Source organism: Staurois parvus, unplaced genomic scaffold (assembly GCF_062004578.1).
Source record: "Staurois parvus isolate SC_StPar_1 unplaced genomic scaffold, SC_StPar_1.0 ptg000437l, whole genome shotgun sequence".
Lineage (NCBI taxonomy): Eukaryota > Metazoa > Chordata > Amphibia > Anura > Ranidae > Staurois > Staurois parvus.
Window position 1 is genome coordinate 4,809,826 of NW_028318233.1, and position 25,096 is coordinate 4,834,921.

The following is a 25,096-nucleotide window of genomic DNA, read 5'->3' on the forward strand; positions in this document are numbered from 1 at the left end:
CTTTCACAGCTACTTGTGCTACCACAGCTAACCCCCACCACAACAGAGAAGGAAGATTTCTGCTAACCCAGGACACAGCAGCACAAGGGATGCATCACACTGAAGGCAAGTCATTTCTCTTATGCTGCTTTAACCACTTGAGCCCCTGAGGATTTACCCCCCTTAATGACCAGGCCTTTTTTTGCTGTTTGGCGCTGCACTAATTCAAATGATAATTGCGCGGTCATGCAATGCTGTACCCAAACAAAATTTACGTCCTTTTTTTCACACAAATAGAGCTTTCTTTTGGTGGTATTTGATCACCTGTGCGCTTTTTATTTTTTGCGCTATAAACAAAAAAACCACAAAAATTTTGAAAAAAAACAATATTTTCTACTTTCAGCTATAAAAAATATATCGTAAACTCAAAGTTAGTCATAAATTTAAGCCAAAATGTATTCTGCTACATGTTTTTGGTAAAAAAAATCCCAATAAGTGTATATTGATTGCTTTGTGTGAAAGTTATAGCGTCTACAAACTATCGTATAGATGCTGTAATGTATGCCTTTTTTTGCTATACAGCGCTGCACTAATTCAAATGATAATTGCACGGTCATGCAATGCTGTACCCAAACGAAATTTACGTCCTTTTTTTCACACAAATAGAGCTTTCTTTTGGTGGTATTTGATCACCTGTGCGCTTTTTATTTTTTGCGCTATAAACAAAAAAACCACAAAAATTTTGAAAAAAAACAATATTTTCTACTTTCAGCTATAAAAAATATATCGTAAACTCAAAGTTAGTCATAAATTTAAGCCAAAATGTATTCTGCTACATGTTTTTGGTAAAAAAAATCCCGTGCATTAGCGGGCAAACTGGCGCTATCTAGGAGGGGCGCTAACACTATCGGAAGTCACCAGTGACACTAATACAGTGATCAGTAAAAATCTGTTCACTGTAATCAATGACACTGGTGACAGGGCAGTGAAGGGGTTAACTGGGGGGGGGGCGATCAAGGGGTTAAATGGGATTTCTGGTGCACTAGCGGGCAAACTGGCACTATCTGGGAGGGGCGCTAACACTATCGGAAGTCGCCAGCGACACTGATACAGTGATCAGTAAAACTTGGTTCACTGATCAGTGACACTGGTGACAGGGCAGGGAAGGGGTTAACTGGAGGAGGGGGGGGGTGATCAAGGGGTTAAACGGGATTACTGGTGTACTGGCGGGCAATCTGGCGCTATCTGGGAGGGGCGCTAACTCTATCGGAAGTCGCCAGCGACACTGATACAGTGATCAGTAAAAATTGGTTCACTGATCAGTGACACTGGGTGACAGGGTAGTGAAGGGTTTAACTGGAGGGGGGGGGGCGATCAAGGGGTTAAACGGGATTACTGGTGTACTGGCGGGCAATCTGGCGCTATCTGGGAGGGGCGCTAACTCTATCGGAAGTCGCCAGCGACACTGATCAGTAAAAATCGCTTCACTGATCAGTAACACTGGTGACAGGGCAGTGAAGGGTTAACTGGAGGGGGGGGGGGGGCGATCAGGGGGTTAAATGTGTCCTAGAGTGTTTTAACTGTAGTGTAGTGCTTGTGTACTCACTTTTTGGATGTCTTCTTCTCTGTCTGGAACGGAATGTGCCCAGGCAGAGAAGAATGACATCATATCCTGCCCTGTGTATGTCAACACAGGACAGGATAGGACAGGGACCGATCATGTGATTTCAGCCAGAAATCACTGGCTGAAATCTAATGATTGATCCCTCCTGGATCAAATAGTGTCACCCGCGGGTCGGCGGGAGCGCACGCGCGCGCCCCCTGCCGGCGAAAGTGTCGGGAGCGCGGAACCCGTTTTAAAACGTGGTTTTGCGCTCCACTGCCGCCCTGCACACGTATATACACAGTGGCAGGGCGGCAAGCGGTTAACTTCTGTGGGAGATATATAAATATATACACACACACACACACACACACACATATATATATATATACAGTTGTGACCAAAATTATTCAACCCCCAATGCTGTAAAGGGGTTTAGGGACTATAGTGTACATTTGGAATTGTATTCAGAATCAAATCCTACAAGGACGTTGTAACTACCCAAATGCAACTAAAATGACATCAATTGTTTATGTAATACAGTAGTAAATGGTTCTTATGTGGTTTCTTCATTGCCACAATTATTCAACCCCTTAAAGACTACCACTCTGAAGAACAGAGGTTCATACAGGTGCTTTCCATCAGGTATTGAAAACACCTGTGGATGTCACCGAGCAGCAATCAAGCATAATAAGCACCAATTAGGCAGCTTTAAAATGACTGTGATACTCAGCTCCTTCTAGACATTTACTGGTGTGGTTACAAACATGGTGAAGGCAAGAGAATGGTCCAGGAAGACAAGAGAAGAGGTGATTTCTCTTCACAGGAAGGGCAATGGCTATAAGAAGATTGCAAAGATGTTAAACATACCAAGAGACACCTTAGGAAGCATCATTCGCAAATTCAAGGCAAAGGGCACTGTTGAAACGCTACCTGGTCGTGGCAGAAAGAAGATGCTGACTTCGACTGCTGTGCGCTACCTGAAGCGTAGAGTGGAGAGAAGTCCCCGTGTGACTGCTGAGGAACTGAGAAAAGATTTGTCAGATGTGGGTACAGAAGTTTCAGCCCAGACAATAAGACGCACACTGCGTAATGAAGGCCTCCGTGCCAGAACTCCCAGGCGTACCCCCTTGCTGTCTCCAAAGAATAAGAAGAGTCGACTGCAGTATGCCAAAAGCCATGTGGACAAACCACAAAAGTTGTGGGATAGTGTTCTGTGGACTGATGAAACAAAATTAGAACTGTTTGGGCCCATGGATCAACGCTATGTTTGGAGGAGGAAGAACAAGGCCTATGATGAAAAGAACACCTTGCCTACTGTGAAGCATGGTGGAGGGTCAATCATGCTTTGGGGCTGTTTTGCTTCTGCAGGTACAGGGAAGCTTCAGCGTGTGCAAGGTACCATGAATTCTCTTCAGTACCAGGAGATATTGGATGGAAACGTGATGCAGTCCGTCACACACCTGAGGCTTGGGAGACGTTGGACCTTTCAACAGGACAATGATCCCAAGCATACCTCCAAGTCCACTAGAGCATGGTTGCAGAGGAAAGGCTGGAACATTTTGGAGTGGCCATCGCAGTCACCAGACTTAAATCCGATTGAGAACCTCTGGTGGGACTTAAAGAAAGCAGTTGCAGTGCGCAAGCCTAAGAATGTGACTGAACTGGAGGCCTTTGCCCATGAAGAATGGGCGAAGATACCCGTAGATCGCTGCAAGACACTTGTGTCAAGCTATGCTTCACGTTTAAAAGCTGTTATAACTGTAAAAGGATGCTGTACTAAGTACTAAGATTGAATGTCACTTGGGGGTTGAATAAAACTGATAATGCTGTGAGCACAGAAAAGACATTTGTGGTTATTTCATTATAACTGTTATGTTATATTTGTCTGACCTACAAGTGCCTCTTTAATGTAAATGTAAGCAAGATGACTGAATGATCAAAAGCAATGTCAAACTGGCCAAAACACTCAATTTCAGTGGGGGTTGAATAATTTTGGTCACAACTGTATATACACACACACACATATATATACACACACACACACACACACACACACACACACACACACACACACACACGGCCAAAAATATTGACACCACAGCATTTCCGTCAGGTGATGCACCACTTTGCCCAGAAAATTGTTGCAATTATAAATGTTTAGGCATTCTCATGTTTACTTCTTTTGTTTGTATTAGTATGACATAAAAAGAGGAGAAACAAAGCCAAATCTGACACATTACACACAAAACCCCAAAAATAGACTGGACAAAATGATTGGCACCTTCTCAAAAATGTAAGAAATAGTTGCATTCCAAGTTTGTGATGCTCCTGTAATTTGTAATTAAACTCACCTGTATCAATTAACAGGTGCTGACAATATAGAAATCACACCGGCAACCAGTTAAAATGGTGAAAAATTGACTCAACCTTTCTGTTGTGTCTCTGTGTGCCACATGGAGCATGGAGAAGAGAAAGAGCAGCAAAGAATTGTCTGAGGATTTGAGAAAAATTGTGAAAAAGCATGGACAATCTCAAGGTTACAAGTCAATCTCCAGAGGTCTTAATGTTCCTGTGTCCACTGTGCGCAACATTGTCAAGAAGTGCGCAACATTGTCAAGACGTTTAATGCCCATGGCACTCTAACTAATCTCCCTGGGCGTGGACAGAAGTGAATTGATAAAAAATAGCAAAGAAATTTTGTTCGAATGGTGGCTAAAGAACCTTGATCAACTTCCAGACAAATCCCAGCTGACCTTCAAGCACAGGGTATAACTGTGTCAGCTAACACTATATGTCGCAATCTGAATGAAAAGGGGCACTATGGTAAGAGACCCAGGAGGACCCCACTGCTGACACAGAAACATTAAAAATCCAGATTGGAGTTTGCCAAAACGTATCTGGGGAAGCCAAAATCATTTTGGGAGAATGTGCTGTGAACAGACTAAATAATTACAGCTCTTTGGCAAGGCACATCATTCAAATGTTTTCAAAAAATTAAATGAGGCCTTAAAGAAAAGAATATAGCCCCTAAAGTCAAACATGCTGTACGTTCACTGATGTTTTGGGGTTGCTTTGCTGCTTCAGGCACTGGATGTCTTGACCATGTGCATGGCACTATGAAATCTGAAGACTACCAAAGAATTCTGAGGTGCAATGTAGGGCCCAGTGTCAGAAGGTTGGGTCTCCATCAGAGGTCATGGGTCTTACAACAGGACAATGACTTGAAAAGCACCCAGAAATGGTTTCAGACAAAGCGCTGGAGAGTACTGAACTGGCCAGAAATGAGTCCAGATCTCACTCCCATAGAGCACCTGTGGAGAGACCTCAAAACAGCAATTGGAATGTGCTACCAAATATTAAATTGAGGGTCCCAATAATTTTGTCCAGTCCATTTTGGGGGTTTTGCATGTAAAGTGTCAGATTTGGCTTTTTATTTCTACACTTTTGTGGAGAAACAAATCCAAAACAAAAGAAATAAACATGAGAATGTCTAAGCATTTGTAATTGCTACAATTTTCTGGGTTTCTAAACCGCTGGCAACAAAAGGGAGTACACCTAAATGAAAATGTTCAAATTGGGCCCAAAGTGTCAATATTTTGTATGGCCACCTATATTTTCCAGCACTGCCTTAACCCTCTTGGGTATTGAGTTCACCAGAGCTTCACAGGTTGCCACTGGAGTCCTCTTCTACTCCTCCATGACGACATCACAAAGCTGGTGGATGTTAGAGACCTTGCACTCCTTCACCTTCCGTTTGAGGATGTCCCACAGTTGCTCAATAGGGTTTAGGTCTGGAGGCATGCTTGGCCAGTCCATCACCTTTACCCTCAGCTTCTTTAGCAAGGCAGTGGTCGCCTTGGAATTGTGTTTGGGGTCGTTATGTTTGAATACTGCCCTGCGGCCCAGTCTCCGAAGGGAGGGGATCATGCTCTGCTTCAGTATGTCACAGTACATGTTGGCATTCACGGTTCCCTCAATGAACTGTAGCTCCCCAGTTCTGGCAGCAGTCATACAGTCCCAGACCATGATAATCCCACCACCATGCTTGACTGTAGGCAAGACACACTCGTCTTTGTGCTCCTCACCTGGTTGCCGCCACACACGCTTGACACCATCTGAACCAAATCAGTTTATCTTGGTCTCATCAGACCACAGGACATGGTTCCAGTAATCCATGTCCTTAGGCTGCTCGTCTTCAGCAAACTGTTTGCGGGCTTTCTTGTACATCATCTTTAGCAGAGGCTTTCTTCTGGATCGACAGCCACGCAGACCAATTTGATGCAGCGTATGGTCTGAGCACTCACAGACTGACCCCCACCGCTTCAACCTCTGCAGCAATGCTGGCAGCACTCATACGTCTATTTCCCAAAGACAACTTCTGCATATGACGCTGAGCACGTGCACGCAACTTCTTTGGTCGACCATGGCGAGGCCTGTTGTGAGTGGAACTTGTCCTGTTAAACCACTGTATGGTCTTGGCCACCGTGCTGCAGCTCAGTTTCAGGGTCTTGGCAATCTTCTTCTAGTCTAACCCATCTTTATGTAGAGCAGCAATTCTTTTTTTCAGATCCTCAGAGTTCTTTGCCATGAGGTGCCATGCTGAACTTTAAGCGACCAGTATGAGAGAGTGATAACCCCAAATTTAGGCCCAATTTGGACATTTTCACTTAGGGGGTGTACTCACTTTTGTTGTCAGCAGTTTAGATGCTAATGGCTGTGTGTTGAGTTATTTTGAGGGGACAACAAATTTATAATGTTATACAAGCTTTACACTCACTACTTTACATTGTAGCAAAGTGTCATTTCTTCAGTGTTGTCACATGAAAAGATAAAATAAAATATTGACAAAAATGTGAGGGGTTGACTCACTTCTGTGAGATACTGTGTATATATATCCTATTACATATACACACACTTTAATTTTCATTGTATTTGACAATTATATTAAAAGTATTAACAGAGGTACGCTGCCACCCACATACTGATGGCTTATTTTGTGAATAAAGCCTCCATAGTGCATATGACCACAATATCATAACCAGCATAAGAACCATTGATTGGTTCTGAATAGTCAATGGACAGTGACAGCCTAGTCTGAAAGTTAGCAGCTGTACAGTGTAGGCTGCTAGCTGTTAAATGGAGAACCCACCAACGTACCCTCAGCACAGGGGAAATTAATCTGCAAATTGCCATCTGGAAAGGGTTAAACAAACCAGTGTTTATATTTCACAGAAAGAAAATGTTCACATTTCCTATTATAAAGCAGCAGTGCACAGATTTGTACTTACGCAGGTCGATCCTCTAATATAAGAGCCGTTGTAGAGAGTGGCTCAAATTCAAATTTTTTACGTCTTGTAGATTGCGCTGGAACTTTACATACCCTCCCTGTACGCGTTTCATATTCCTGAAAGAAAAGAAAAAACACTTTAAAATGTATTTCCCTCTTCTAGCCCACATCAAGATTTGCTTAAGAGTAATATTAATGGTTTAAAACTTTTTACTGCTATAACAGCAATATAAATTTGGGACCATTTTCACGACAAACTGTAATTTTAATTAATAAAAATATATATATATTTTCTGTTAGAAATAAAGACTCTCACAAAATCAAATGTGGACAAAATGACCCAACTAACATACAATAACACTGAGAAAACTCATGCTTGCTTGTGAGCCTGGACTGCCCTACCCACCCATATTTGTCTTTCTTTTTTTGTTTTCTTCTTTTTAGGTTTACTGCCAATAAGCAAAGAGGCTGTACTTAAGCATTTGCTCTTAAATGAATTAGGTTAACTGGCAACAGAGAAAAAGGTCAAGACACTGCAATGCCCTGCATGGTTTCACAGCTGAAAATTTCTTGCGTTAAAGAAGGCACAGATTTAGAGCCGAACTCCAGGCAGAATTAAAAAAAATGCAGTGTATACACAAACATTCCCAGAAATGCACTGGGTAAAGTAGCTTTCCCAGGATACAGGGTGAGGCCCTGATAAATGTAAGTGACAGAAAAATGACTTTTTTCAGCATAGAAACTAACATTCTGTTTTAGAGGGTCTCCACACTGGATAGAGGAGTAACAAAGACACCTTTGGACAGCAGCATTGTCGATGCAGTCCTTTGCTGCATTCACCAACACTGGGGTAACCTATCCTTCTGAAACTTTCCAAGCAGCAAGTCACAGTGCAGTTTTATTTGCCATCTGCTCACCTGAGTTCAATTAAGCAGTGAGAACTCTTAAGACCTGAAGAAGGAGGGGCGGGGGAGTTGTTCAGCCCTGTAAATGTGTTGGCTCTATTCTGCTATGAATCAATTTTAGTATTAAATTACCTTGGACACTCGGACGTTTGCTAGCCGTTTTCACTGGACTGTGATTGGAAGAAACACGTCATATTTAGAACACACATTACGGTGCGTGTTGACACGCATTGCATTAAAGGCTAGCTCCACCTTTTAGATCAGGATGAGCACCCCTCCCCCTTTCCCGACAGTGTGCAGGAGTAGTTCTTCCCCATGGCAATAGTGGTGTGACCCTCCTGCGCTCCAAATATTGTGTTTAAACAATTAAACAAATTAAATATATGAACCCCAAACAGCTGCTAGCATTAAATCATATACCAGTGATCAAGTGAATATAAACCATATAAATGCTGCGCTACATTCAAATTAAAGTGAATGTGGAATCCAATGACACAAATCCAATATAGTGACAATAATATAGAAATAAATATATAAGTGCTTGATGATAACAAAAATCATCAAATCAAACACCCAAAAGATGAAAAAACAAAAACTTAAATCTATACGCATGTGCATAAATTACACATACATATAGTTACATCATACGTGCAAATGTGAAGTGAAATAATAATTACTTATCAAGCGCAAAAAAAGTCCAATATATAAATATTAAAGGTGAAAAAATGTAAACGGTGTTTCCAATGATACTATAAAGTGACCACAGGTGAAACAAATCGTGCAGGTATCTGAGTGTAGATAGAACTTGTGAATCCAACCACCTTCTGGATTAGCCTCTCACCTCATCACTTCGACCCTTGCGGATCAAAGAGCAATAATGGATCCCTCTCACAGATCCTCCAGGCACCACAGCACTCCAGAAACGCTTTTCAGAATTCAATATTCCCACTCAAACTCTTCTCCAGGTATAGATGAAATATCAATCTCTCAGAACAAAAAGAGGAATCCTCCCATAGTGTAGCATATTTATTATACCATAGGAACATAGGAACATAAAACTTGTTGGTAAAAAATTCCACTTACATAGCAGCCAGTCCACATGAGACCCTCATGCTCTCAGATGAGGATATATCTGTGTTTGTTGGGTGTACAGCTGAATAACAGGTGTACCAAGATGGCCGCCACGCCGGAAATACGTCACCGCGCTTACGCCGACGCGTTACGTCACAATATCACGTGACTTCATCAGGGCTGACTTTTTTTGCGCTTGATAAGTAATTATTATTTCACTTCACATTTGCACGTATGATGTAACTATATGTATGTGTAATTTATGCACATGCGTATAGATTTAAGTTTTTGTTTTTTCATCTTTTGGGTGTTTGATTTGATGATTTTTGTTATCATCAAGCACTTATATATTTATTTCTATATTATTGTCACTATATTGGATTTGTGTCATTGGATTCCACATTCACTTTAATTTGAATGTAGCGCAGCATTTATATGGTTTATCTTCCCCATGGCAGCTATCACTTTTGAATTTTGCATAGCTGCGTAAGACTTTGTCCGCACAGCTGCACTATTTACATACTGAGAGTACCACACACACTTTTGCCAGCTCGCTAACTGACCACAGTTGCAATGCATTACAGGCTTAATTGCAAATCACAAATGCACATTTTTTGGTTTTGCTGCAAATATGGGTACATTTATTTTTTTTCTAATGGAGTTAGTGGAGTCATTTGGATGGGCTGCTAACAGATGGCATTTTGCCGATAGGAAAAATTTAGCCAATACAGGAGACTGTGTACTGCAGATGTGAAGGGGCGGCTGAGAAAGGCAGGAGAGGAGCAGTGTATACAGCGACTGGCTGTCACTATATGTCAGTGCCAGTTTTTAAATGTAATTGGTTTTTAAATGTAATTACAGGCTTTTTTTTCTTCTGTCACTTTCCCCCAGCTAAAAGAAACAAAGTTTCCTTTTAGTTTATTTCCAGAGATAAAAGAAAAAAAGTTTCCTTTAGCTCCGGGGAAAGTGACGGCTAATTCTGTGAGCTATAGTGAAGAAAAAAAAAAGCCGGCACCGACATATAGTGACAGCCAGTGAGGAAGCTTCTCTGTATACAATGCTCCCCTCCTTGCACACACTACACCCCCCCCCCCCCCCCCAACACCTCCACCTACAAAGAGGACATGTCACTCATATGCTATCACATAAGGGACATAGGGGACATATTGGTCCCCTATGTGATAGCAATAAAATCAAGTTAAAAAAAATATAAAAATATACATGAAAGTAGAAAAAAAAAAAAAAAACGCAAAAAAAAAATGAAGCCTCCCCACCCCCACATACGCAGACATTTTGGTTTTGGTTCGGTTAACGGCCACATGTATTATGAATTTTCGGTATGGGTTTCGGCACCCGAATTTTTATTTCGGTGCACCACTAATGCACATTATTTATATGTAATCAGCCTTTTACCAAAACTAATTGAAGCGGATATAGCAAACAAAAAAAAAGAAAAGAAACGTTTGAAGAATTTTTGAAAGGAAGAAGAAATAACCATCGTTGGTTTAAAGTAAATTACACCATACTTTAAAAGGATTTCTGCCTTCCACTAGATTAACTTGAATGTACTAGTTTTGATTATCGTATTTTTCGCTCCATAAGACGCACTTTTTTTCCCCCAAAAAAGGGGGGAAAATGTCAGTGCGTCTTATGGAGCGAATATAGAGCGGCCGGTCCCGTATTTCCACCGCCGCCGTGTCAGAATACCGGGCCGGCCGCTCAGCTCTGCAGTGGGACCTTACCTGTTCCTCTATCCAGCGGCGCGCTGTCTTCCCGGCTTCTATAGCGTGCGTGACAGCCGGGTCCCAAGTGTGCATGCGCAAGAAGCGGTGCTCTTTGTGAATGGTAAGGCGGTACCTGGGACACATGACAGATCCCAGAAGCCGCCGGACCAATCACAAAGCGCAGCGCTTCTCGCGCATGCGCACTGGGCATCCGGCTGTCCGCCGAGCACCCACACTACAGAAGCCGGGAAGACAGCGCGCGGCTGGATAGAGGAACAGGTAAGATAAAAAAAAAAAACTCTGCGGAAGTAAGAGCGGGTACCTGTCAAATTCAGGTACCCGCTCCCCCTCCCTCCCCAAAGGTCAGCAGTCATCTCCTGTACTGTCCGCAGTCTCTGGGCATCCCTGTGCTGTCCGCAGTCTCTGGGCATCCCTGTGCTGTCCGCAGTCTCTGGGCATCCCTGTGCTGTCCGCAGTCTCTGGGCATCCCTGTGCTGTCCGCAGTCTCTGGGCATCCCTGTGCTGTCCGCAGTCTCTGGGCATCCCTGTGCTGTCCGCAGTCTCTGGGCATCCCTGTGCTGTCCGCAGTCTCTGGGCATCCCTGTGCTGTCCGCAGTCTCTGGGCATCCCTGTGCTGTCCGCAGTCTCTGGGCATCCCTGCGCTGTCCGCAGTCTCTGGGCATCTCCTCTACTATGTCTGCAGTCCATTAGTTCAGAATTTTTTTCCCCCTGTTTTCTGCCTCTAAAACCTAGGTGCGTCTTATGGTCAGGTGCGTCTTATGGAGCGAAAAATACGGTAATTCTTTGTGTTTTAAGCTCATAAAATTATGAAATTATACCACCACAACTGGCATACCATCTAAAACACAGTCACTTCCATACTTCGCAAACTAAAATAAAGACTTTTTTCCAAAGAACATACATTTCTATGATGTACATCAAAGCAATTTTACTTTCATATTTGAAAAAAATAAAATAAAAAAGGAATTTCTTCTACTGCTAGCTCTTTCAAAAGAAACAAACTGTTCTCATTTCTTCATGCACATATTCATTTATATAAATAAGAAATTGGCTCTTGATGTATTGCTTGAATTTAGTGGGGAACTCAAGCAACGACTGATTATGCAATGTCATTCACAAATGTATAAAATAGTAGTTACCATAGGTAAAATCTTCTATTTAGAATTAAGTCTTAAGTGCTTTAGTTTTTTTAAAGGAACTTTATCTTTTTTCCCCCTCTTACCTGGTTTAATGGGTTATTTATGACCAGTCATAAAAAAAATACATACTTAAACAGTAGAAATATTGAAAAGAAAGCCGGTCTGGTGAAAATGATCATGACATTAATGCCCCCACCTCTACACTTCATCCAACAGAGAACACTTTGCATTCACTGAGAAAATGCAAAGGAGTTCTTCTGAATAGTGCTCGTGCTGGGCAAGTGACCTCCTGTGTTCACAAAGCAGCAGGGCATCCGTTTGCCACAGGACCCGGAAGTAGTGTAGTAGCGGTGCCTACTGCAGCGTTTTACAGCTTCCATAAGAAGTGGCCAGGAATGACAAATACATACTTACATTGGTCCAAGTTGGACCAATGCAACTATGCAAAAATATGCATACCTTCCGCCTGTGGACACTGCCAAGATTAAAGTGTTACTAAACCCAGGACCCTGCATTCACTATATCTGGTCTCCCACAATACAAAGAACATGGAAATGCAATTATTTTAGTAAATATAAACTGCTAAATACCTTTTCTTATCAGCAGTTAGAGCAGTCTTGTGACTTCTATCAGTGTCTAGAAGAGCACTGGTTAAAGCTTGTAGGAGGAGTTGTTTTCATTCTCCTCTAGGGGGATGCAGGACCCCTGACCTGGACAGACTGGACAAGAAAAAAAAAAACAAACCCACTTCCTAGCAGTCTGTTTTTATTTCTTTGGATCAAACAGCCACTGTAATTAAAAAATATGTAGTGTTTCCTGCATGGTATGTTGCAAAATATGTCTCTAGCATACATTGTTTCCATAATCAAGTAGTTGCTATAACAACTTTCTGGGAATTCTGCCAAAGTTTATTGTTAAAGGTTTCCTAATATTATTAGTATTTATAGCACATTATACATTGTCTTTATAACGGATTCCAAATTGTGAAATGGAAGCACTAAGCATCCTCCAAAGTGGACTTATTAAAATTCACACTTCCCATGAATCAATAGGGCAAGTGTCAGCATTACCAAGACTTGTTATTTTTGGTTCAGTTTCCTGAGCTATCTGCTCATAACACAAGGATTTGGGCTATTCAAGACTGCAAAGTCGGCTTTCCAGTCTAGTAGACTTGTAGCGAAAAAAAGACAGATTAAGGCTGGCCATACATTTTACAATTCTTATTTAAAGATTAGAGCTACCTTCAACTATGTAGTGCAAGAGTCTGCCTGCTTGCATACAAATCGAAAATGTTTAGGTTTAGCCTCATATAGTTTTGATAAATCTAAAGGATAATTGTACAAGACAATTATATAATATACAGCCAGCCTAAGACTGTTGAATCATTTAATTTGTTAAAGCCAACTCCAGGGAAAAAAATAATTTAAATAGTGCGTTGTGCCTCAATTACATTACTCCTCAGTCACCTTTCCAAACACTTCTCCCTAAAGCTGGATATACAGTTTTTTGTTGTTCAACCAGCAAGTTGAAAGAAATAAAAAATCCTGACAAGATTCCCACATCTCCTGCACACGCTATTTACTCTAATAGCGGGGTCTCCCCATCAGAATACAGTGCAGCCAGAGAAGGGAGGGGAGAGAAGGAAAGAGCAGTGGAGTGCCCTACCATCCCAGGCTACGGGGCTATGTGTTTCTATTTATGTGCACAGTGTATGGAGACACGACCCTAAACCCCGCATCCAAGGGTGGCTTCATTGGACACTGCAAGAGAAAAGGAGCAACCCTGAAACAGGAAATATAGGGCAGTGGACAGAGCAAAAGCTTAAAATAAGAACATAGGTGAGTATTAAAATATGCAAATATATACAAAAAAACCCCACACTAAAAATATAATGTTTGGAATCAAAAACAGTGACTAAGATGCCTCCCTGAAGTTATCAGTAATCACCATGTGAAATTAAAAACTCTATAGGGGGAGCTAAAGCCACATCTCAAATATAAACATGCTAAAGGAGTGTGTGCAAAATACCCATAAAAGCGTATTTATTTATTTCAGGTACTTATATAGCGCCATCAATTTACGCAGCGCTTTACACATATATATTGTACATTCACATCAGTCCCTAACCCTCAAGGGGTGTACAATCTAAGGTATGTCAAATATAATGTAATCCACAAAATCTGTGCCTGAATACCGACACTGCTGACAGTTTATGTAGCTGCTGACTTTTAATAAACACACAAATGGCTGGTGATTACCCGCCAGAGCCCAGCGATTACTGCAAACAGTGACAGAGAGGAAGGCTGCACAGTTAACCCTTTGATTGCCTAAAAATGTTAACCCCTTCCTCCCCAATGCCATTAGTACAGTGTCAGTGTTTTTTTTCTTCACTGATCACTCTATTGGTGTCACTGCGGATGTCAGTGACCCCAAGTCAGTTCCCCCCCAGTGTCAGAATGTCCACCGCAGTCCCGCCATAAGTCGCTCATCGCCTCCATTATTAGTATAAAAAAAAAAAAAAAATTAAATTCCAGTATATATACACCGCCATTTATAAACGCTATAACTTTCACGTAAACCAATTAATTTACACGTATTGGGATTTTTTTTCAGCAAAGACATGTCGCAGAATACATTTTGGCCGAAATTTATGACAAATTTGATTTTTACTGGACATGTTTTATAGCAAATAATCCAAAATATTTTTTTTTTCTCAAAATTGGCAGCCTTTTTTTTTTTATTATATAGTGCAAAAAAATAAAAACCGCACAGGCAATCAAATACCACCGAAAGAGAGCTAAAATTTGTGGGGGAAAAAAGATGTAAATTTCATTTAGGTGCAGCGTTGCATGACCACGCAATTGTCAGTTAAAGTACCGCAGCGATGCAACACAAACCACTTCTGTAACTGCTTCCTGACCACCCTATAGCAGAAATACTGCTACAGGGTGGCACGGGTGCACAAAAAAACTAAATATATACATACATATATATATATATATATATACATACACATACATATATACACATATATATATACATATACATACACACACACACACACACACACACGTAATTAGCGCTCCCATGGTTTTCACACCCCCTCCCAGATAGCATCAGTAGTCAAATTTAACCCCTTGATTGCCAGGAAGACGCTCATACTCAATAAACCTCCATTGCTAGTATAGTGTCTGAACGGATCAATATCTTTGACCAGATCAACACTATACCAGTGTTCACATTAGTATAGCGCCCCCAAAAATGCAGCTTTAGCAGGATCAGCCCCGGCACCTGCGTTTAGCCCCTAGGCTTACCCCCCCTTCTCCCCCAGGAAGTGTAGTGTCAGTAGGTCACTGTCACTTGATACATTGTACACAAAACCGCAGTGTTGGCAGAATCAGGCCTGATCTCTGTTAGCACTTGTAAGTAAATTTTGATGACTGTCATATGCAGACGAATGCCAGTACTAGTGCCACGCTACCTTTTGGTGAACTGGCGAGCACTAGTGGCCTAGTACATCCTGGTCTTTCACATACCTCTTAGATTGTAAGCTCCCAGGATCAGGCCCTCCTAACCCTCTTGTATTGAACTGTATTGTTGCTGTATTGTCTCCTGTTATATTGTAAAGCGCTGAGCAAACTGTTGGTGCTATATAAATCCTGTGTAATAATAATAATACCAGCACTGCAGTATCACTTGGAGACGTGGCGAGTCCCATAAGTGCAGTACAAGCTGGTGCGGTGGCGAACACAAGTAGTGTCCTGCAACCACCAAGAATTTGCACACAGGCCCATAGAGCCCCTAGTATCCTTCTGGATGTGCTTACAAATCCCAATTGGCAGCCCACAAATTCTGCAGCACCCGTACTTCCTCCACTCGCTGCCCAACCCGGAATTCAGGTGGAAATAGCAAATTTAACTATTCCCCTTGACTTTTTGGAGCTGTTTTTCACAGAAGATCTGTATGCATCGATTGTGGATCAAAGCAATTTATACGCGCACAAATTTATTGCCGCCAACCCAAATTCAAACCTTGCCAGACCATTCACATGGAAACTCATTACGGTCTCCAAATTTAAATTTTTTTTGGACCCAACCCTCAACATGGGCATTACTAAAAAAAAAAAAATGAATGCGGTAGTATTGGTATACAGACCCGATTCTTCATATGCCCGTGTTCTCTGCTACCATGGCCAGGCATAGATATGAGAGTATAATGTGTTTTATGCATTTCAACGACAATACACTCTGTCGTCCTCGAGGTGACCCTGAATTTGACCGGCTCCACAAAATTCAGCCCCTCACAAATCACCTTAACCAAAAATTTGCAAATGTCTATACTCCCCAGCAAAACATCTGCGTTGATGAGTCCCTCATTAATTTTTCTGGCCACCTTGCATTCAATTTCTCCCCAGCAAGCGTGCTAGTTATGGGGTCAAGATGTAGAAGACCTGTGAGAGGACAAAGGCTATACTTATAAGTTTTGGATTTACAAGGGAAAAGATAGTCACGTGGAGCCCCCCGGATGCCCAGACTACATGGGGAGTAGTGGCAAGATAATTTGGGACTTGGTGTCATCCTTTTTCCATATGGGGTACCACTTATACGTGGACAATTTTTATTCAAGCGTGCCACTATTTAGACATTTGCACAATCTTGGAACTGGTGCATGTGGCACAGTGTGACCTAATGCCTGCCCACCATTAGAAGTGGGTGGATGCAGGGTGGTATATTCTAATGGTGGGCATACCACACACTTTTTCTGGCATAGATTTCTTCTTTTTCATTCAGCCCACAGGCTGCATACAAAAAAAAAAAAAAAAAATTTAAAAAAAAGAACATAGCATATATACCCAAGAAGGATCAGGGATTTACTGATACATCACTGGACTTTGAATGGTTATACCAGGATGATGCCTACAGCTGCAGATATCATCCTGGTATCAATTTTTTCAGCCGGCGATCGGCTTTCATGTAAAAGCAATCCTAGTGTCTAATTAGCTGCATAATTGCTTTTACAAGCAGCGGGAAATGATGATCCCCTTCTCCCGCTGCCTTCCACGGCCTTCTCGGGCAGTCTCGTGCCATCAGAGGAACCTGAGAATGCAGCCGGTGTTTCTGCCAGCTGACCATAGAGCTGATTGGAGACCAGAATGGTGCCAATCATCTCTATAGTCAAAGAAATCGGAGCTACGAGCATTTCATCATTTCAGTTTCACAGGATATAAACAGTGCCATTTGTAAATTGGTAAAGCATCTGATCACACCGATTTTGGTTTGATTAGATAATGTAAGGGCAGAGGAGAGATCTAGAGTTTAATAGACCCCAGATTTCTAAAAAAAAAAAGAATCTATGATAATGTCTATTGAAGTTATAGAGGATATTTGCATTTCCTGTGATAGCATTAAAAGTGATGAAAAAAAAAAAAAAAAAAAAAAAAAAAAAAAAAAAAGGGGACAGTGTAAAAATAAATTAAAAGAAAACAAAAACAAAACTTTGCCCCCTTCACACGCGCACACCTGTGTGCGTGAGCGTTGACCCTGTGCTGGTATGTAAACAGCGGTTGCACCATGCATGTGAGGTGTCGCTGCGAATGTCAGATCAAGGGTGGTAATTCTAGCACTAGACCTCCTCTGTAAATCAAAAATGGTAGCTTGTAAAAGGCTTTTAAAACGTTGCCTATGGATATTAAAATTGTATGCAGTTTGTTGCCATTGCACAGGGCATGCACAGTTTTAAATCATGTCATGTTTGGTATCTATTTACTCGGCTTACCATCATCTTTTATATTTTACCAAATAATTTGCCAATATATTGTGTTTTAGTGCATTAAAAGTAAAAAAATAAAAGTGTTTTTTTTTAACCATTAGCCGCCCGGCCAATGGCCGTTTGGCGGCTTCAGATGTGCCTCTTCATTCCGGGTGCACGCCATTTGGCATGCTCCCGCACATGCGCCGTTTGCGGTAATGCAGAGCAGCGCAGCAGCGGGATCTGTCACGGGCCATGCACCTCGGACACGGCCGATGACAGATCCGAGTACCGGCTCCCGTTGCTGGTACCATGTGACCTGCTGTGACCAATCACAGCAGGTCACATGACAGTTGTATACAATGGATGGCTTCATTCATGATGCCATCCATTGTATACTACTGCCTAGCTGTGAATGGTCACAGCTAATCACATGCACATGTCATGTGATTAGCTGTGACCAAATCACAGCTAAGCACAAAAAAAAAAAAAAAAAAAAAAAAAAAAAAAGCTGTATGAATCGATTTCATTCAGGTAAATGCTTGCTTATAGCAAAGTAATTCTTTGCTATAAGCAAATTGTGTAAAAAAAAAAAAAAAAAAAAAAATACTGATCACTTCCCCAAAGTAGTACAATGTTACTATGGTAACATTGTACTATTTTGGTCATAGTAAAATATGAAAAAAAAATCTTAAAAAAAAAAAAAAATGTAATAAAAAATTAAATATAATAAAAAAAAAATATATATATATATATTTTTTTTTTCATACTGTCACCAGTCAGTGTCCCTGTTAACCGCCCTGCCAGTTATATGATGACGCTGTACTGCACTGGTGACAGTATGTAAAAAAAAAAAAAATAGTGAAAATAATTTTTTTAATTTTTTCATTTTCCGAAAAATTATGACATAAAAATACAACTTCAAAAAACTCGCCATGCCTCTTATGAAGTACGTCGGACTGTCTACTCTGCAAAAAGGGGTCATTTGTGGGATATCTGTACTGTTCTGACATTCTTGGACCTCAAGAAATTAGATTGGCTGTCAGTACTTCAGGATTGATCAATATTCAGATCTATACCATAGTTTGTGAACTCTGTAACTTTCCTACAAACTAAAAAATACATCCTAATTGGAGTTATTTTCACCAAAGACATGTAGCAGAATACATCTCGGCCTAAATTTATGAAGAACAATTATTTATTTGTAAACTTTTATAACAGAAACAAAGAAAAATGTGTTTTTTTTTTCAAAATTTTTGGTCTTTTTTTGTTAATTTAGCAAAAAATAAAAACCCCAGCGGTGATCAAATACCACCAAAAGAAAGCTCTAGTTGTGTGAAGAAAATGATAAAATTTTAGTTTGGGTACAGTGTTGTATGACCGCGCAATTGTCAAAGTGTGAGAGCGCTGAAACCTGAAAAATGGCCTGGGCAGGAAGGTGTAAAATTGCACGGTATTGAAATGGTTAAAGTTGCTTTTGAAAAATCGCTGCGCGAGTACTATGTGACAAAAAAGTGTAGCACCCACCATTTTATTCACTAGGGTGGTCTGCTTTAAATAAAATATATAATGTTTGGGGGTCTAAATTAATTTCCTAGCAAAAAATACAGATTATTTTCATGTGAACAAAAAGTGTCAGAAAAGGCTTGATCGTCAGGTGGTTAGAGGAGTGAGTGATGTATAGCATAAACCTCTAATGCTGGGCATAAAACGCCCCCACCCCCCAAAATGACCCCTTTTGGAAAGTAGACATTCCAAACTATTTGCCGAGAGGCATGTTGAATCAATAGAAGAACTATTTTTTTACCACAAGTTCATTTCCTCATTACACTTCCTGACCACCTATCACAGTTTCAGAGGACCTGAAATGCCAGGATAACACCAAACCCTCCCCCAAATGACCCCTTTTTGGAAAGTAGACTCCCCAAGCAATTTGATAAGAAGCACAGTGAGTATTTTGCAGATCTCATTTGCTGCCACAAGTTTTTGGAAAAGAAAAAAAAAAAAAAACAATTTTTCTTTTCTTTTTTTATATTTCAAAACGTTGTGAGAAAAAATGAGATCTGCAAAATACTCACCATTCCTCTTTTTAAATTCCTTGGGGTGTATACTTTCCAAAAAGGGGTCAGTGTCATCCTGGCATTTCAGGGCCTGCGAAACTGTGATAGGCAATGGGGAAATGAAATGAAGTTACGCACCTTCAGGCTTTCAAAGTGGTCATTGAATTTCAGGCTCCTGTATGTGGCTAGGCTCCCAAAAAGTCTCACACATGTGGTATCCCCATACTCGGTAGAAGTAGCAGAGTGTATTTTGGGGTGTAATTCCACATACAGACAGGTCCATAAATATTGGGACATCGACACAATTCTAACATTTGTGGCTCTATACACCACCACAATGGATTTGAAATGAAACAAACAAGATGTGCTTTAACTGCAGACTGTCAGCTTTAATTTGAGGGTATTTACATCCAAATCAGGTGAACGGTGTAGGAATTACAACAGTTTGCATATGTGCCTCCCACTTATTAAGGGACCAAAAGTAATGGGACAATTGGCTTCTCAGCTGTTCCATGGCCAGGTGTGTGTTATTCCCTCATTATCCCAATTACAATGAGCAGATAAAAGGTCCAGACTTCATTTCAAGTGTGCTATTTGCATTTGGAATCTGTTGCTGTCAACTCTCAAGATGAGATCCAAAGAGCTGTCACTATCAGTGAAGCAAGCCATCATTAGGCTGAAAAAACAAAAAACAAACCCATCAGAGAGATAGCAAAAACATTAGGCATGGCCAAAACAACTGTTTGGAACATTCTTAAAAAGAAAGAACGCAGCGGTGAGCTCAGCAACACCAAAAGACCCGGAAGACCACGGAAAACAACTGTGGTGGATGACCGAAGAATTCTTTCCCTGGTGAAGAAAACACCCTTCACAACAGTTGGCCAGATCAAGAACACTCTCCAGGAGGTAGGTGTATGTGTGTCAATCTCAACAATCAAGAGAAGACTTCACCAGAGTGAATACAGAGGGCTCACCACAAGATGTAAACCATTGGTGAACCTCAAAAACAGGAAGGCCAGATTAGAGTTTGCCAAACGACATCTAAAAAAGCCTTCACAGTTCTGCAACAACATCCTATGGACAGATGAGACCAAGATCAACTTGCACCAGAGTGATGGGAAGAGAAGAGTATGGAGAAGGAAAGGAACTGCTCATGATCCTAAGCATACCACCTCATCAGTGAAGCATGGTGGTGGTAGTGTCATGGCGTTAGCATGTATGGCTGCCAATGGAACTGGTTCTCTTGTATTTATTGATGATGTGACTGCTGACAAAAGCAGTAGGATGAATTCTGAAGTGTTTCGGGCAATATTATCTGCTCATATTCAGCCACATGCTTCAGAACTCATTGGACGCCGCTTCACAGTGCAGATGGACAATGACCCAAAGCATACTGCAAAAGCAACCAAAGAGTTTAAGGGAAAGAAGTGGAATGTTATGCAATGGCCAAATCAATCACCTGACCTGAATCCGATTGAGCATGCATTTCACTTGCTGAAGACAAAACTGAAGGGAAAATGCCCCAAGAACAAGCAGGAACTGAAGACAGCTGCAGTAGAGGCCTGGCAGAGCATCACCAGGGATGAAACCCAGCGTCTGGTGATGTCTATGTGTTCCAGACTTCAGGCTGTAATTGACTGCAAAGGATTTGCAACCAAGTATTAAAAAGTGAAAGTTTGATTTATGATTATTAATCTATCCCATTACTTTTGGTCCCTTAACAAGTGGGAGGCACAAATGCAAACTGTTGTAATTCCTACACCGTTCACCTGATTTGGATGTAAATACCCTCAAATTAAAACTGACAGTCTGCAGTTAAAGCACATCTTGTTTGTTTCATTTCAAATCCATTGTGGTGGTGTATAGAGCCAAAAATGTTAGAATTGTGTCGATGTCCCAATATTTATGGACCTGACTGTATGCCCATGGCTTGTGCGAGAAATAAATCATTTCAATGACAACTTTGTGTAAAAAAAAAAAAATTTTTGTCATTTTCCAGAAACTTGTGGAAAAAAATAAATCTTCCATGGACTCAATATGCCTCTCAGCAGATAGCTTAGAGTGTCTACTTTCCAACAAAGGGGTCATTTGGGGGTGTTTGTACTATCCTGGTATTTTAGCACCTCAAGAAATGTGATGAGCAGTCAGAAAGTAAAAGCTGTGTAAATTCCATTATCTATACCACAGTTTGTAGATGCTATCACACAAAGCAATCAATATACACCTATTGGGATTTTTTTTTTAACCAAAAACATGTAGCAGAATACATTTTGGCCTAAATTTATGACGAAATTTTAGTTTTTTTGGATATTTTTTATGACATGAAAAAGTATTGTTTTTTTTTTAAAAAAGATTTTCTTCAAATTTTTTTGTTTATAGCGCCAAAAATAAAAAACGCACAGGTGATCAATTACCACCAAAAGTAAGCTCTATTTGTGTGAAAAAAAGGACATAAATTTATTTATGTACCGTATTGCATGACCACGCAATTGTCTGTTAATCTAGTGCAGCGCTGTCTAGCAAAAAAATGGCGTAAATTGCAGTATCTATACCAGGGGTGGGCAAACTTTTTGACTTGAGGGCCGCAATGGGTTCATATATAGGACCCGGACCAAGAGTAGATGAAATATGTGTATGTGTCATCCATAGTAAGTATAGTAATATTCCCCCATAGTAATTAATCCCCCATAGTAATTAATCCCCCATATAGTAATTCATCCCCCATATAGTAATTCATCCCCCATATAGTAATTCATCCCCCATATAGTAATTCATTCCCCATATTAATTCATCCCCCATATTAAGTCCCCAAGTCCCCCCTGTGTCAATTCACTTACCTTTGCTCCGCGCGTTCCTCTCACCGTGTTCCCGCGCCGTTCCGGTCTTCAGGGCGGACTGTGAGAGGAGCCTAGCTCCCCTCACGTTCGTCACGCTGCCCCGCCTACACACATCCTGACAGTATCACGCTCCGCGGGCCGGATTAAAAGGTCCGCGGGCCGTAGTTTGCCCATTGCTGATCTATACCATAGTTTGTAGACGCTATAAAGTTCACACAAAGCAATCAATACACACTTATTAGGATTTTGTTTACCATAAACATGTAGCAGAATACAATTTGGCCTAAATTTATAACTGAATTTACTGTATATTTTTTATAGCCGAAAGTAAAAAATTTTTTTTTTTTCCAAAATTTTTTGGTCTTTTTTTGTTTATAGCATGAAAAATAAAAAGCGCAAGGGTGATCAAATACCACCGAAAGAAAGCTCTATTTGTGTGAAAAAAAGGACGTAAATTTTGTTTGGGTACAGCATTGCATGACCACACAATTATCAGTTGAATAAGTGCAGCGCCGAGTAGCAAAAAGAAGCCTGGTCATTAAGGGGAGTAAATCCTCTGGAGGGCAAGTGGTTAACCTAATGAGTATACAGCTTATGTTTTAATACTCATGTAAAATTAAAAGCTCTATAGGGGACGCTAAAGCCACATCTGAAATATGAAAATGCTGAAGTACTTACCTGTCCCGGGGTCCAGCGATGTATTCACCCGCACAGTCCCTTTTCTCCTTCTGCCCTCCGCGGCGCTGGCATCTCTATTGTGGGTACCAAGCTGTGACAGCTTGCGTTTGAGTGGAATTTCACTTTAACCATTCCACTTAGTTTCAGAAAAAGTAATACATCTTTATTGCCCTCTGAAAAAAAATAATCTGTAGCGGAACGCTTTTCAGAGACATTTGACTGGCAGCGAGAAGGCGATATGTTTTAAACCTGTAAATGCCACACCTCACGCAGTTGCGGCACAGCCCCATTCACCTAAATGGGTTATGTTCAGTCACACTCGTCAGGTGGGGACAAGTTTTGCTACTGCTGCAAAGCACTGCATGTGTACAACCCTGTCCAGCTGCCTTTGCAGTGTAAGGATGTGGGGTGGGAAAAAGGCGACTATACCACCTGTTCCGATCGCCACCCACTGACTGCTGTGCCATAACACACAAATAGCATTTTAAGGACTCTTTCACACGAGAGGACCAATTAGGTCCCCTTGTCATTTTTCAGGCAGACCCGATTGGACCCTCCATTCTGCTCCGTGGAGTGGCAGGTGTAAATGGACATACAGTGCATCCAAAAAGTATTCACAGCGTTTTAACTTTTGCCACATTTTATGTTAGAGCCTTATTCCAAAATGGATTCAATTCATTTTTTTCCTCAACATTCTACAAAAAATACCCCATAATGACAACGTGAAAGAAGCACGTTTTGAAATCTTTGCAATTTATTAAAAATAAAAAATGAAAAAAAAAAATTCATAAGTATTTACAGTCTTTGCCATGACACTCAAAATTGAGCTCTGGTGCATCCCCTTCCCACTAATCATACTTAAGATGTTTCCACAACTTCATTGGAGTCCACCTGTGGGAAGTTCAGTTGATTGTAGAGGATTAGGAAAGGCATAAACCTGTCTATACAAGGTCCCACAGTTAACAGTGCATGTCAGAGCACAAACCAAGCCATGAAGTCCAAGGAATTGTCCGTAGACATCCTAGACAAGATTGTATCAAGGCACAGATCTGGGGAAGGGTACAGAACAATTTCTGTAGCACTGAAGGTCCCAATGAGCACAGTGGCCTCCATCATCCATAAATAGAAGAAGTTTGGAACCACCAGGAATCTTCCTAGAGCAGGCAACCTGGCCAAAATGTGCAATGGAGGGAGAAGGGCATTAGCCTGGCATTAGTCAGGAAGGTAACCAAGCACCTGACGGTCACTTGGCCTCCCCCCCGCCCCCCCCCCCCCCCCCACTGTGGAGAGAGGAGAACCTTCCAGAACAACCATCTCTGCAGCACTCCACCAATCAGGCCTGTATGGCAGAGTGGCCAGACGGAAGCCACCCCTCAGTAAAATGCAAATGAAAGCCCGTCTGGAGTTTGCCAAAAGGCACCTGAGGGACTCTCAGACCATGAGAAACAAAACTCTGTGTTCTGATGAAACAAAGATTGAACTCTTTGGCCTGAATGCCAAGCGTCATTTCCGGAGGAAACCAGGCACCGCTCACCACCTGGCCAATACCATCCCTACAGTGAAGCATGGTGGTGGCAGCATCATGCTGCGGGCATGTTTTTCAGTGGCAAGAACAGGGAGATTAGTCAGGATCGAAGGAAAGATGAATGTAGCAATGTACTGAGACATCCTTGATGAAAACCTGTTCCAGAGTGCTCTGGACCTTAGACTGGGGCGACGGTTCATCTTCCAACAGTACGATGACCGTAAGCACACAGCCCACATAACAAAGGAGTGGTTACGGGCCAACTCTGCGAATGTCCTGGAGTGGCCCAGACTTGAACCCGGTTGAACATCACTGGAGAGATCTGAAAATGGCTGTGCACCGACGCTCCCCATCCAACCTGATGGAGCCTGAGAGGTACTGCAAAGAAGAATGGGAGAAATTGCCCAAAAATAGGTGTGCCAAGCTTATAGCATCATACTCAAAATACCAGCAAACACAAAAGCTCCTGTGCATAGGGATGGACTCGATGCAGGCTACAACCACATTAAGAATGTC

At 41.4% G+C, this 25,096-nt stretch overlaps 1 protein-coding gene across 2 annotated transcripts in view; it reads right to left on the minus strand.

Annotated features, from left to right (window-relative positions):
- Nucleotides 1-25,096, minus strand: part of TBC1D12 (TBC1 domain family member 12) — a 168,690-nt gene that overhangs the window by 55,327 nt on the left and 88,267 nt on the right. For both annotated transcript variants that reach the window (XM_089687782.1, XM_089687783.1), the window contains one exon: nt 6,874-6,989. In XM_089687782.1, the coding sequence (XP_089543908.1) occupies nt 6,874-6,989 (116 nt within the window). The remainder of the gene's footprint in view (nt 1-6,873; nt 6,990-25,096) is intronic.